Source organism: Sorex araneus, chromosome X (assembly GCF_027595985.1).
Source record: "Sorex araneus isolate mSorAra2 chromosome X, mSorAra2.pri, whole genome shotgun sequence".
Lineage (NCBI taxonomy): Eukaryota > Metazoa > Chordata > Mammalia > Eulipotyphla > Soricidae > Sorex > Sorex araneus.
The window spans coordinates 204,569,556-204,585,786 of NC_073313.1; the positions used below are offsets into that span (position 1 = coordinate 204,569,556).

The following is a 16,231-nucleotide window of genomic DNA, read 5'->3' on the forward strand; positions in this document are numbered from 1 at the left end:
GGGATCCAAAAGCAATAATAATGTAGTCTGCTGAAAATTTGGGTATGCAGGCTTTGTGACTGAAATCTCTAAGATTTCTTGCGGTTAGGATGGACTATCTTCTCCCACTCCCTCTGGAGTCCCCTGTACTCCAGTATCCTCAGCAGTCATGTCCACACCCCAAAGCTGCCACCCAGTTAAAAAGCTAGTCCAGTCTTACCTTCCCGATCAAAGTACTGAATGTCCTGAACAAACATAATGATCTCTTACTATCTCTATTGCAAAGCATAATGCACAAAAGGAGAGAGGAAGAAGAAAAGTGCCTGCCAAGGAGGCAGAGTGGAAGGGGGAGGGGAGTTGGGGTATGGTGGGAAGGAAACAGGGGACATTGGTGGTGGAAAATGTACACTGGTGGAGGATTGGGTGTTGGATCATTGTATGACTGAAAACCAATCTTGAACATCTTTGTAATAGTCTATCTCATGGATATTCAATTTAAAAAAATTTAAGAGCAATATTAACAGCAAAAAGGAACAAAATTAGAAGTTCCCATTCGTAAAAAACTAAGGCACGCTGAAGGGCATGTGCACTCACGGGCTCTTCCTCTGCAACCGCTGTGTGTGGACTGGATCGGGACGGCTGTTGGCCAAGGACAGGTGAAGGAAGAACGAGGACCAAGCTGGTTGCTGATTAGTTACTGTTTATTCAATCTTCCATCTTTCTCCTCTCCCACACTCCTAGCTCCGTCCTCTCTCTGGATCTACTGCAGCTCTGGATTCTCCCTCTTCACTAGTCTCTCCCCCTACTTGTCTCTCTTCACCTTGCCCTCTAGGCTATACACAGCCAGGTAGCAAAATCAACATAAGAAAGCCCTTCCTGCGGGCCAGCTGGCATTCCAAAGCCCTTCCTGACTCTTAAGGTGTTTTTTTCTTTTCCTTAGTCCAAACACTCATTAACATCTTAATACTAGTTATTTTTGTATGGACATAGCAAGAGATACATTAAGGCTTGCAAGGCAGCTCTCCTGGCAACATCTTGCCAGACTCAGACTACAGTGCTCAGGCCAGATTAATCATTCCTAACCCTAGCAGGGTCCAAATCTAGTTATCACTATTTGGATCATGACAGCATTTGTCCATGTTCAAACTCTTAACTTATAGTTAAGTATTAGGCACTTTGGCCAGGCCCATCTCTATGCCACGGTAGCACACAACTCACCGCTTGCACTGGGTCCATCTCGTCCCTCGTTGGGACCCTGGTTTTGGGGGTGCTAGGAAGTAAGGGCAGCTGAGGCTTAGGTGGAGAGAACAGATGCCCAGGAGGAAAATATCATGTAGAGTCAAATGACTCCCAGGTTACAAAAGCATAGTATTTGCTAAGTCTTCCTGTGTCCACACAAAAAGGACATTGCTCTGAATAAACTATGCAAAGGACTCAAGAAGAAGAGAAAAACAATATTTACAAGTAAACAGAACACTAAGAAAGAAGCTACAAATAAACACAGAGGAATGGGAGCACTATGACGGGAGTAACCCCAAAACCTAAACTACCTGAGGCTATGTTATCCTACACCCATTAACTTTTTATGGCCTGGTTTGTTGGAAATAATCCAAGAAACCTATCACAACCATTGCAAGGGGCATCCTTCCCCTTCTCCCCAAAGGCTGTCATTTCTGGTAGCAGGCCAAGGAGAGGACTAGCCATGGACACTTCGGTCTTGCCTACTTAGGTGGCCCCTCTGTGACCATTACCAGCACTTGAAGCTCCCTCTGTCTTCTCATCGTACAAGCTAGCCTTTACCTAGTTCATCTGGGCCCTCTGAGCACAAGTTAAATGATGCAAAATGCTGTTTCTAGCTGTTCCACATGCCTCAATTTGGAATTATTGTATATTCCAAATTGGGCTTGATTTGTCCATGAAATTCCTTCATTCTGATTATGTGTCCTTCTCATCAGTAAGATTCTTAGGGGAAGCATGGCTGGTTTTATTTATTTATTTATTTATTTATTTCGGTGTTTTGTTTTTTTTCTTTGACTGGTTTTAAATATGCCTCTTTTTCTTTTTCTTTTCCCTCCTACGTTCCCTCAATCACCACCACCCCACCCATCTCCCTACCTTCCAGACTGGAGATGTTTTAACAGGGGCTAAGAAAGGCTGCATTTTGTAGAAGGCTGCCTCCAAGTTAAAGTAAGCCTAAGAAGTCATTCTTTTTAGTGCTCATTCACAAACCAGTGGCCTATGAAATAAACTTAGGTTCCTTTATAAACAATTTTTTCGTTCTATTTCTCTTATCAGTCCCCATGCTCAGTAGGTCTGGGTCTATTCAGCACTGTGTTTGGCCCTATAGTCCACAGGGAGCTGATGTTCTTTCCCCACATTTTCCTGCATAGATCAAAAAATGTGATTAAGACATTAAAAATGACCTCTGTTTTAGGAGTGTGATGCCAGGATTTTTGATGGTCTAGCATTGACCTTGCCTTGCACCTTCATCTTCCTCAGGGTATCCCTTTACCATCTAGGTGGGAAGTGGGATCATTTATCTCATTTCCACTCTGGAGCATCCACCCCATCAGGCTATTTCTTCCCAGCCTAGTTCTTCAATCAATCAGGTAAGGCCAGGGGGAGGTAAACTTGTCAGCCACACAAGCAGTGCAGCCTTTATCTTCTCCCCAGCAGCTGGAGTGCCCCTGGACCCTCCCTAGGGTCCAGGTTGGGTTCTGATTCTTCACATTATTTTAGTGAGTGCCTAACTTCTTTTCATCAATTCCCTTTGTACTGAAGACTATTGGTCTATTTTCACTGTTGGTCTCTGATGACTGCAATCAGAACCTGGGTTCTGGTGCTAACTTCATGAGGAATCAATCTTACTATCAAATAGATATAATGCTATTGTTGCCAACATTTCTGGTTCTGTGGCTCAGCTGTTTCATGATTATACACTGAAAATCCTTTGCATTCTATTATAATGAATTGGCATAAGATGGTAGTGTAAGATTGAGATAATATTAGAGTAGGGAACAAACAATTCTAAAAAGTTCTGGTTGTGTAACTTATTTCTCAACATAGCATCGAGAGATTATAATCATAGCATTTGGGGACAGCTAAAATGATTGATTTTGCAGAAAATATTTGTTGTTTAATTACAGGATCATATGGGTCTTTTGGCAACCAGCAGATGCCAAAACAGACTTTAAGCACCATCTTGAGAAACTTGTGATTTGCTTAGTGTGCTTTTAATTTAGAGCATATGGTTTCAGATTCAACTGCGGCGTCCAAAACGAAGACATTAGTAATGAATCACTCGATTGGAGAAAACGCAGTACTCCTGGATCAGGTCTTTGGTCTGTGTACTCAAATGGTTCTATTTAGAGACATAAACATGAAGCAGTTCTCCTTGGTGGAGCTGGGTGTTCCTGGGATGAATGTGACATCAAAGGGCCTCCTAAACAAGTTCCCCTGCAATGTACAGTGCTCAGCATCAGAGCTGCCTCCATCTGAATAAACAGTGAAGTTTGGTCCCTGGGAAGTGGAAGAATCAAAAAGATCATTTTCGTGAGTGTGGCAATTCTTTCCTTTCCAGTCCCTTAGCCTCTAACCTGGGCAGGGCTTCATAGTTCTTGGGGAATCCAGACATGCTGTGTGGAAATTCATGCCTGTTTACAGAGATCTGTGTTCGTGGCTGCAGGCTGAGGTCTTGGGGCCCCAGATACCATGTGGTCCATACTGGAGAGGAAATAATCACGCGGAATGCTGAGAACATGGGATCATGACTCAAACTTGAGTTCCCTGGCCATTTTCTAACCATTGAGCTTGGGCCAAGCATTTCCATTTTCTGAGTTTCCATTTCCAAATCTGTAAAAGGGGGATCATAGTGCTAATAATACAGGGTTATTGTGAGAATGAAATTAAACCATCTATGTCAGACATAGTATCTCCTGAGTTGTGATAATATGCTTTCATTCTCATGAAAAGCAGAACCTGTGATCAGACAGTTCAGGGGGTAAGGCTGGCTCCAGCTCAATCTCCATTACTGCTTATTGTACCATACATTCCCCAGATGATCAGGAGTCACTCCTGAGCACAGATCCAGAAATAAACCCTGAGCACCTCCAGGTATGGTCTCAAATTCAAAGAAATAAATTAATCACTTAATTGAATTACAGCAGGACCTGTTTCACCTCTATTCCTGAATCTGGTCATACCCTGCCTTGGTAGGCTAAATCCTACCAAGGATTAGATGCTTTTGCAGTGTATTCTATTACTTCAAAATAGATTTAATGTTTCTCTACTGATTTTTCTTAGTGTTGCCACCTAGCCTGTGTTTATTTCACTCTGAAAACTCTTCCTATGCCTCCAATATTATGTTCTTAGCCACCCTCTGTCTTCTTGCTAACCAGTAGAAAGGTCTATGGTAAACTGAGGAAGATAATTCTGTGAGTATGAGGAATGCCCATTTGTTTTCTTCTCCAAAGAGAGCTGTAGGCAGAAAATGTTTTTCCTCTTAAAGATTTATAACAGCTGTTTATGTATTAGGCATAGTGGTCTGTTGCTAAAATAGATATTATTAAAAATTTTTTCACTGCATTGTTTGCCTTTAAATTTTGTGTGTTGTTATCATTTGCTTTTACTGTTTTCATTTGCTTTTATGCTGTTAATAGTATTTGCAATTTCTTTCCTCATCTTAGTGTGGCTAGCTTTATAAAGGAATGGATGAAGAATTTGTCACTAGTTCCATGCTTAGCGATATTTTCTCTTCCATAATCATATATTCACTCATATATTCATTTAGCATTCAAAAGAATTTCAGTATCTAGATTTGAAATAAATAACCTTTAACATGCTTATCTTTAAACTATGTCAAATTCACTTGATGAATCATCCCTCACTATGGACCATCTTCCTTTTCTGAATCTCTTTCCTCACTATCTTCTGACAGGACAGTTCTTGCATGATGCCCAGAAGGAATGCAAAAGCAGTAATAGAAAACTCTAAAGACCATTTCTCTTTGTTTACATGTAGTTAATGATTTGTTGTGATATCCTTTAATGACTTATCCTTTCAATTGGGTTTTCCATTATTTTTATGATAAAAATCACAAATTATGAATGAAACTTTGAATTACTATTCATCACTAGAATTTGACTTACTTCCCAAGGGTGATTGGGCTAAGAGAAGGGTTAATATTCATTCTTGGTCCTTTTCACTTTTTCTGCTTTTCACATTAACAGATATTTTTTTCACCTCAGCTTGGACTACTGAGATGTGCTTTTTGGGTGCACTCATCCCTTCCTCCTTTAATTCTATTTGCTATGCCAATTACTATGTACTTGTTCTCCTATGCAGAAGCTTCACTGTCTCCCTAGAACCACAGGAAGAAAAACAAAATCTGACTTGAGCACTAGCACAAAAGTTGAGGCACTTACCTTGCAAATGGTATGAGGGAGGGAAGGAGGGATGGAGGAAGGGAGTTTTGATAGAGCACATGGCTAGCTTGTATAAGTATTAAATGAAATCCATAGCAAAGCATGACATCTCTCCTGCCCCCAAGTACCTAGGGATGTAATCCTGAGGACTTCAGAAGCACTTAACCCTCAGGTCTACATTGCTCAGAGACCTAAGCACCCTATTAAGAATAAAACAAATTGATCTAATTGCTGGAGAGACAGCACAGCGGGTAGGGCCTTTGCCTTGCACAAGGCTAACCTGGGTTCGATTCCTCCATCCCTCTCAGAGAGCCCAGCAAGCTACCAAGAGTATCCTGCCCACATGGCAGAGCTTGGCAAGCTCCCTATGGCGTATTTGATATGCCAAAAACAGTAACAACAAGTCTCACAATGGAGACATTACTGGTGCTCACTCAAGCAAATCGATGAACAACAGGAAGACAGTGCTATAGTGCAGTGCAGATCTAATTGTATAAAATCCTTCATGAGAAAACTTTGTGTGTTTCCAAACTAAATCTTCCACCTTCCTGTCTTTAAAACATACCTTACTACTTAGTAGTGGTGATACTAGGGGAAGCCTGAGAACTTTGCTTCCATAAAATATTAAATATTACCATTACCATTACCATTAACATTACTCCCACAATTGAAGAGGCGGCATTGTTGAAATTAAAAACATTAATTGTTCCATGCTAGAGAGATCATACAGGAGGTAAAGACAGTTGCCTTGCATGTGACTGCTTCAGCTGTGACTTGTATTTGATCCCAGGCACTGCATATAGTCCCCTGAGCACCAAGCCAGAAATAACCCCTGAGCACCATTAGATGTGTCCCAATGCCCCTCCCTCAGATACAATTCTCCTGTAGCATGAAGGAAAGCATCTTTCAAATACTTTGCCATGTTGAAAAATCTAGTTGCATGTTAAACACACACACACACAAACCATGTCCATGCTATTATAAGTTACTTGATAACCCAAAAAATCTTTTTTTAATTTATTTTATTTTTTTAATTTATTCTTTTATTGAATCACCATGTGGAAAGTTACAAAGCTTTCAGGATTAAGTCTCAGTTATACAATGCTTGAACACCCATCCCTTCACCAGTGCACATATTCCACCACCAAGAATCACAGAGTACCTCCCCCTCACCCCCACCTCCCCCACCCCCACCCCACCTGTGTAACCAATAAATTTCACTTTACTTTCACTTTACTTTGATTACATTCCATGTTTTATGCTAACCATTTTTTCTCTAAATATATTAAAGCATTCATATTTATTCTCAATTGCAACTCCTATGACTTAGGCTTATTATTCCAAAATCTAAAGTTTAAACAGATCTCCGTGTTTCATTGATGAAAGAGTCTCAAGAACACCATTTTTTCCTAATTACAAACCATGGTTCTCAGCATCATCTTTTGGAGGACTTTGGAAAACTATTGCTTAATAGTGGTAAATGTTCAGTGTATTTGGGGGCAAAGTTTCTGTATCGTTACTAAGTATATTTAAAATTCTAAGAAAAACCTAAATATTTATAGTTAAGTGATGGCAGTCATTAAAAGAGTATTATGGCACCATGAAAAGGAATATCATAGTGGTATGATACCTCTCTGGATATGTCTTATGTCTTCCTATGGAGCAGCCTCCATGATATATTGAAATGTGATAATGGGGGGAGAGGCAAAGAAATAAGTCAAGGTGAGAGAGACTAGTACAGGCACTTGCTTTGTATTCAGGCAATCCAGGCTCTGTCCCTGACATCAAACATGGTCCCCCAACCACTGCCTGCAATGATCCCTGAGTACGATCCAGGAGAAAGGTCTAACCTCAGCCAGGTGTGACCCCAAAACAAAAATAAATAAATTTGTAGGTTTATTTTAAAATAAATATTTTATTTTAAAATATTTTAAAAGCAAGGTATGCAGTGTAGAAATATAGTCACAGTTGAAATGTCTTTTTATTTTTTGGTTTGTTTGTTTGGTTGGTTTTTGGATCACAGCTGGAGGTGCTCAGGGGTTACTCCTGGCTCTGTGCTCAGGGATCACTCCCAACAGGGCTCACAGGACTATTTGAGGTGTTAGGGATCAAACAGGGTCAGCCACATGCAAGAAAACTGTCTTATATCTCTGCCCCTGAGTTTTGTTTTTAAGAATTAGAGAAAGCGTTAGAATTATACCTGTTGGGGCCAGAGTAGGCCTTCTGGATAAGCTCGTGTAGACTAACCTGCAAATGAGCAGGAGCACAGGGACCCATGAAAATAGGCAAGATTACTGGTGTGTCCTGACTGGTTTGGATGAGGTTGAGCATCTCTTTCTTCAAGCTGCCCTCAGTAAATAACGTAAATTTCAGTATACCAAGAGAGTCAGTCTTCCTCTTCTCACAGATCCCAGGTGCTTACTTAACCTGTTTGTTTTCAGTTTGCAGAAAACTTTTGGCTTTGCATGTTTTTCCTGTAACTTCTTTATTGATGACCTCACTATATTGAGCCCTTTAGAGGTATGACAGTAGGATGGTGATAAAAGGAGATCTCAGGATGCTCAACCTTTGTCATGGAGCCTGAGCGAACCCAGGCCCTCCATGAAAAGTAATTTCTCTCACGTTCCTTGCCTTAGCACCTCTGACTGAATGAATAGTCACACAACATATATCTCTATACACTCTTTCCCACAAAACAGTAATGTCATTTTCCCCCCTCTGGAACAGGAACAGAGGTTAAGGAAGGATGGTAATCATTCAACAATCTTTTGTGCAGTTTAGGCTTTTCTTATCCCTAAAGTGTGTGCATTCTTTCCTTTTAAAAACTTAAGAAGAAAGGTTATTTCCTCCGTTAGCCGGCGTGGGGCAAAAGCTTAGTTCACAGTCTCCATACATGGGTGCAAGCACTTGCTGGAACCCCAATTCCTAAAGCTGTCTCTGGTTCCCGCTCGTTCCACATCCACCGGCTCTGCAGAGGCGTGGGCGCCCGGGCCGAAAACCCGGCCGGCCGGAGCAAGCTAAGCTTTTGCCCCACGCCGGCTAATGGAGGAAATAACCTTCCTTCTTGGTCTCTCTCCCCTCCGGGAGAAGGCGTGGTGTCCGACATTTTGTGGGTCCGTTGAGAAGGTATGAACTTTTGGCGCGAAAAAAAAAAAAAAAATGTGTGCTTTGAACTTGAAACAGCCTCGGGACACCGGGGCAGCCCCAGCCGGGGCCGGTGCTCGGCTCCTGCCGGCCGGGTTTTCGGCCCGGGCGCCCATGCCTCTGCAGAGCCGGTGGATGTGGAACAAGCGGGAACCAGAGACAGCTTTAGGAATTGGGGTTCCAGCAAGTGCCTGCACCCATGTATGGAGACTGTGAACTAACTTTGGCTACATGCTGTTCCAGGAAGGGCAATGATTCATTTTCAAACTTAAATCTTCACGGACTTAATTACTATAATACAAAAATTGTAAATCTCTTCATTCTCATCAGTGGAAAACTTATTATCAAATATTTCCCTGTTAATAGAGCTGTATTCTTAGGGGATAAATTCCAACAAAAATAGTGAGTCTGTTTTGAAACTCTAACAACAATAGTGAGTTATGTGTTGAAATCTGGAATGTAATCAAGGTAAAGAGAAAAGGAAGTGAAATTATCACTCACGTACAGGGTGGGTTGGGGGGTAAGGGGTGGGATGTATACTGTTTTTGTTTGTTTGTTTGTTTTTGTTTGTTTGTTTTGTTTTTGCTTTTGTTCTTGTTTTTATTGGTGGTGGAATATGGGCACTGGTGAAGGTATGGGTGTTTGAGCATTGTGTAACTGAGATATAAGCCTGAGAACTTTGTAACTTTCCACTTGGTGATTCAATAAAATAAATTTTAAAAAATAAATAAATAAAATAAAAAAATAAATAAAAACTTAAGAGGCCTGAGCATCGCCAGGTGTGACCCAAAAAGCCAAACAAATAAAGAATAAAATAAAATAAAACCTTAAGAAGCCATAGAGATAATAAGGAGTGACTATAAAATTTGTTCTCCATGCAGCCAACCCCAGTTCCATCCCTAGCATGATATGTAGTTCCTCCAAGCACTACCAAGAGTAGCCCCTGAGTACGACTGGGTGTGGCCCCAAACTGCAAAAATATAATTGGACAGTTTTGACTAAAATTATAAAGAATCTTGGCTTTCATTCAATAATCCTGAAGTTGAAAGGAAATGAATGTAACAACAGTTCTAGAAACTCACAAAGTCAGCATTTTTAGAGTTGGGAAGCAGAGATTACTCTTCTAAGCTGGATGATATTCTTCAATGACCACATTTCTTTCACTTTGAGACAAAATAAGATAAATAAGAATAAAGGTACTGTATTAATGAATAAGCCAAGCAGAGTTCTTCACAAAGTATAGAAATAGAGAAGATCACACTTGAGAAACTGGTGTTTCAGAAAAAAAGCCACAGAATGAAGTTATGAAGATCATAACAAGCTAGCTTGTTCTAGAACCTACACTTTTGCTCATGATACAAAAAAATTGGTAGCATCTTAAATAATTCCAGATTCTCCACCCTCAAATGATCACCTCTGATAAATGTCAGACCTGAGTACTTTTTTGATTCTGTACATATATTCCCTCCCCTACAAACCACACTTAGATGCTCCTTAACACACTTGTCAGTGAGACCAACACCTTTTGGCTGCCAGATCCACAGGACTGTCTCTGTCCTTTCTTTAATTCTGCCTCTCAACCGTGTGTGACAAGACTGACTGCCCTGGCCTTGTTAAAACACTCTGATTTCTTAGCATTCTTCTTCAGCCTCAGGCCTGTGCTAGGAGTCCTAAGAGTCTTACAAAAAAAAACAACAACAAACCACCAAAACCCTCTAAGTGATAGAATTCCTCAGGAATTCATCAGAGGCCCTTCTGTCCCTTTTCTCTGCCTTTATTCTAAACCTAAACCTGATAATCCATTAGTATATTGATGACTCTCCAGCCTAGATTATTTCTCTGGTTTCCAGACACACTTCCCACCCACATGCCTTACATGTATCCTGGATTTCACAAGGCCCTGAAGGAACTCTAGGTTCCCTAGATTCCTCACAGTTTCTGTGCCTTGATGGCTCCTGGATGCTCACAGTCTTAGCACATTCTCTGCCCGAGGACCCACGTGAGAAGGCTGGAAGTCATTCTTAATCATTCCTTTCCCTATCTTTCCACCAGCTATTTCTCAGCAAGTTCCATTTTTTTCACTTCTTCTGTGTTGTATTGAGTATCTTATACAAAATAATGTAGGCTTGTTATAATCATAATAACTCTAGATGAAGCCACAAAGCTTGTAGAAATCAAGGATTGTAAAATGATAGAAATTTCTGCTGGCTTACTTGAAGGATGGAATTTTTAAAAGAAAAATTAAACAATTAGGTGATAGCATGATAGGTCCCTCATGCAGAGTATGTGTTCAGCCCATTGAGTGCTCTCTCAGAAGCCTGATGTGCTGCTTTAAACTTGGAAGCTGTTGTAACTAACTGTAGACAAAATCCAGAAATAGTTAAGCAGTTGCATGAAATTTGGGGGCAGCTCCATTTCTGGAGATTTTCTTAAATTAATTTCATGAAAAAAAATTAATTTCATGATAGTTTTAGGACTGGAGCGATAGCACAGCAGGTAGGGCATTTGCCTTGCACGTGGCTGACCCAGGTTCGATTCCTCCATCCCTCTAGGAGAGCCTGGCAAGCTATCCGTGGCGTATTCGATATGCCAGAAACAGTAACAACAAGTCTCACAAGAGAGATGTTACTGGTGCCCGCTTGAGCAAATCGATGAACAATGGGACGACAATGCTACAGTGTAGATTTTTTGAGAACATAGAGGTTCTGAGCTACTTATTTTGCTTATTTACTATGTGGTTCATAGACTTGTTTTCTCTTCCTACAAGATAAAGATTTTACTAGCATGGAAATTCTAAACTTCTGAATTTTAGTAGGATAGAAATTCTAGAAACTCAGTACAGTTCATAGATTTCAAAAGAGCTAGTCATGATGACTAGAAATTAGAACTACATTCAATGAGACTATGTAAAATAGGATCCAAAACTTACTGAAAGAAGTGATAAACATTGTCTTACACCCTCACCTTTCCCTCTCCAGAGCCAGAAGTTTAAATTCTTGTTAGACAAGAATTTAATTCTATGTAAAATGTCCTTTACATAGAAGCTCTTGGAAAAACATTGCCCAGTAGGAAAAAAGCAAACAAACAAGCAAACAAAAATAACTTAACTCGTGGTCCCAGTGTGCTCCAACTGGCTCATTCAAGCCTGCAGTGGATTTTGATGTTATTGTTGTTTTCCAGGGCTGCCAGCCTCTCTCTCATGAAATTAACCATTGATCTAAAAGTCAGAGATGCAAATCCAGAGAAAACTGGAAGAGTCCCAAGGCCCACAAACTAAGTTAATTACCTAAGGAAAACTACAAGAAAGACTTTTGTTTTCTACCAAAATCTCCTCCCCGGGCTGTTAGCTATGTGGTACAGGGGGCTAATCAATATATTAGCGCTTGAGAACCAAAGTCCCTTGGAATAAATTAATCTGTCAGGGAAAGAAATAAACAAAGAACAAATTAACATGTTTTAAGATATTGCTTAAATTTTCATAAATGCAGACCTTGATATGGGATGATGAGTTCCCAGGAGCCAGTGCTAATATTGGGTGGTAATTAAGAATTACACTTTCATGTTTCTCCTGCTGTAGGTGGGAAATTGGTCCTGTGCTTGCTAAGTTCCCTGCTCCTGCTTCCTCATGGTCTCTCTGATTCTTTTATTAGTAAAAAATGGGTATTTTGCAAAGTAAATTGGAATGGATAACTTGTCTCAACTTCAGATGACACTAAAGTCACAAAATGTTGTGCGCTCTCTCTCTCTCTCTCTCTCCCTCTCTCTCTCTCTCTCTCTCTCTCTCTCTCTCTCTCTCTCTCTCTCTCTCTCTCTCTCTCTCTCTCTCTCTCTCTCTCTCTCTCTCCAAGAAGATATTTCTGCAGGGACCTTCAGGTATTCACTTTTTATGGCTGAAAGGAATCCTAATGGCCTAATCTAGTTGAGTCTAGAACCATTTAAGAGACTTAACCATTGCTAACAAAGGGCTGTAGCTTGTTTCTCACACACAGGGCGTAGGTGTGGAGTGTCAATGTTGTTAATTAGCATGAAGGGCAGTAACTCTTTAAGTTGCTCAGACTTCAAATCAGTAAGGGCTCACTTAACTACAAGAACCGAATTCTCATCTTAAACTAGCTAAAGCCAAAATAAAATGTACTGGAGGCATACACAATGTCATAGGACATAGGGCTTTCCTCTCTCTCTCTCTCTCTCTCTCTGTCTGTCTCTCCTTCTCTCTCTCCTCTCTCTGTCCCTCTCCTTCTCCTCTGTCCCCCTCACCACCCCTCTCTCTTACTCTCTCTCACTCACTCAACCCCTCCTCCCGCCCTTTCCCTTTTTGTACTATCATTTTCAATGTTGGTGAAATGGCCAATCCCAGCCCGAAACCTATATCCACATCTGGAACTCAAAAAAATCACAAAGAATAGGGGATGTTCTCTCTTCCAGTGCTGTAACTTCTAGCAAAACTCCAACTCTGGGGCTGGAGCAATAGCACAGCGGGTAGGGCGTTTGCCTTGCACGCAGCCGACCCGGGTTCTAATCCCAGCATCCCATATGGTCCCCTGAGCACCGCCAGGGGTAATTCCTGAGTGAAGAGCCAGGAGTAACCCCTGTGCATCGCCAGGTGTGACCCAAAAACCAAAAAAAAAAAAAAAAAAAAAAAAAAACTCCAACTCTGCTTGCCGTATATGCCCACCCCTGAAATAACCATGTGCATGGGATAGGAAAGTGGAAGGTGTATTCTGTCTGGTTTGGGAATGAAGGCGAGCAGGAGAATTCACTGTGTCTGCGTATCTGGAGCAGGAAGGAGCAGGCGAAGCAGAGGGGTAGAGATGTAATGATGTTAGACCAGACAGAACAAACTGGGGAGTTTGTTTCCATATTCATCATACTCAACAACTGAAAGTACGTTATTTTCAGAAGGGGAGGTTGTGGCAGCATTCTCTATAATTGTGAAGCAAGACCATACTCCAGTGACAAAACTGTTAGCCTCAATCAGGTGATGGGCAATTTTCCATCAAGTTAAAATGACAATTTGTGGTGGATCTTAAATAATGGGATACCTACATGTTTTTCTTTTTCCAGCAAAAACCCCTACAGATAAATTGAAGTTACTTGCTTTTCATTTCCAGCTATGTGTTTATGCTACTTCATGGGATATATTAGCACTAAATATTCTGTGAATTTTTCTGAATCATTCCAAGGAACAACAGAAAAAAGGCATGTAATATCCTTGCCCCCCAAATAACCACCAGTGGAGAAATTTTAAAATGCCCATTTCAGTTACTGAATGATTTTATAATTCAGACTTTGAGGATTTCGCATTGAGAAAATAGACAAAATCGGTTACATATTTTGATGTGGGGTGTTTGTTCTAATTATTGAGCAATTTCTATATTATGAAGTTAGTCTCTTGAATTCTCGATAGATGGCAACAGAGCTGGAATTGTATCTGTCAAAGACAGATTATCACTGGGACACAACTAAAGTCTCTGAAGTCAGTGGCTATAGCTCTGAGAGACCAGAAAGTTACTAATTGTATTTGCCTCTTTGGGAAGTAGGATAAGAATCACTTGTGCTTCATTAACCTTCATGTAGAACTTGCAGATTTCCCCCCAGCTAATAGGATAGCCAATTTATCAGGATCACAAACAAACCTTATTCTGGAATGACTCGAATTAGCAGGAACCCTGTTGGCAGTTAGATGAGGCGTCACCTAGATCTTAATGAAGTAGAGATTTGACTGATTAAAAACACTGCTTATATGGGCCAGGGAGCTAGCACAGTGGTCAGAGCTATATGGTTTCCATGCTCAGGATCCTAGTTGGAGTCTGGAGCCTCTCAGTGCCTCCAGAGGTAACTCTGGTAGCCTCTGAGCCCTGCCTGGGTAGCCCTAGTGGTCTCTGGAACTTCAGGGTCTGAGTAACACTGCATCCTTGGACCTGAACATTGAACATCTGGCCCAGCTATCCCAGTATCACATGGAGTAGCCTCTGGATCCCCAGAGCATTGCTTGAGGGATAGGTAGAAAGAGGGGGCGAAGGGGCAACAAGAAGAAACACTCTGCCTCAAAGATTTAAATGTATGTCTCACGGAAGCAGTATAGGGCCAGAGAAATAATGCAGAAGATAAGGTGCTTGCCTTGCACAGAGAGCTGACCCTGGTTCAAATGCCTGCCACCATATATTGTCTCCTAAGGACAGAGGCAGGAATAGCCCCTAAGCACCACTGGGTGTGGCAAAAAAAAACCCAAATATATTTATCTAGATATTTTTACATATATATGCAGAAATATATACCTAGATATATGGAATATATATTTTAATTTTATTGATTCACTGTGAGATAGTTACAAGCTTTCATGTTTGGGTTACAATCTCACAATGATCAAACACCCATCCCTCCACCAGTGCACATTCCCCACCACCAATATCCAGGGTATACCCCCCTTTTCCCACCCTCCCCCTGCCTCCATAGCAGACAATATTCCCCATACTTTCTCTCTACTTTTGGGCATTGTGGCTTGCAACACAGACACAGAGAGGCCATCATGTTTGTTCCATTATCTACTTTTGGCATGCATCTCCCATCCCAACTGGTTCCTCCAGCCATCATTTTCTTAGTGATCCCTTCTATATTCCATCTGCCTTCTCCCTCCCCCCCACCCCCTACTCCGCTCATGAAGCAGTCTTCCAGCTATGGGGCAATCCTCTTGGCCCTTGTATCTACTGTCCTTGGGTGTCAGCCTCATGTGATGTTATTCTATACTGATATATGGAATATATTAACCAAAGGTATAACATAACTAATATCCACTTACCTTTTCTCGTGCATAGGAAATTTGTCAGATGATCCCTCTCTGTGGCTTCAGCAGGGGTGCTTGTGGGCTTATTTTTGTTTTTCAGTAGAGAATGTACAGGCTGAAATAGGGTTTTCTCCTCCTCTTTAGACCTCCATTCAAATATACATATTTTATTTCATGTTTCATGAACCAGAATCTGAATCCCATTTCTTCATTGGTCCAAGAATCCTACCTGATGATTAGAAAAATGTGTTTTCCTTAGCATCCTGAGGGTCTTCAACCCAAGACTCTTGGGCACTGAGATCCCCCCAAATGCCAGCATCCGACCTAATCTTGACACCAGAGCAGGATAAGAGAACTGAACTAAGCCACTCCTCCCTGCTATAGTTCTACCAGTTAACTCAGACACCAGTGCACCATCTTGTTTCTAAACCTGGTCCAACTTTGGATAAAACCCCAGACACCCAAAAATCTTAGAGAAGAGCACATGACTGGTCAGATGCTGTCTGGTGGAGCAGTCGTCAACACTGGTAGGTATTTGCCTCAGAGAGTTTCTGAAGAGCAGTATAAAGCCCAGCAGTGCCAGTGCTCGGCACTTAGGAAGGGTGGGCTAGTAATTGTGGCCTGCCATGCTATTTGTTTCTATTCCAAACTAATCTTCATCACTTTCTAACATAGAACATATTTTTGTTTATTGTTTATCATAAGTATCCCCATCGGCTAAAGAGCTCCTTATGGGCAGAGATTTTTTTCTACTGCCAAGCCCCAAAGCCTAGAACAGAACATTACCTTAATAACATTGAATGAGCATTAAGGAAGAGAGATACCATCAGGGAAAAAAAGGACTGACCAACTCACATTTGGCAGTGCAGCCAGCTGTTAGAAGGGAGTCCAGATTCAGTGC

General features: G+C 41.2%; 1 protein-coding gene across 1 annotated transcript in view; it reads left to right on the forward strand.

Moving 5' to 3' along the window:
• Positions 1 to 16,231, forward strand: part of MYO3B (myosin IIIB) — a 460,143-nt gene that overhangs the window by 409,331 nt on the left and 34,581 nt on the right. Inside the window, 1 exon segment of the mRNA XM_055121066.1 lies at positions 2,327 to 2,342. Coding sequence (XP_054977041.1) covers positions 2,327 to 2,342 — 16 coding nt within the window.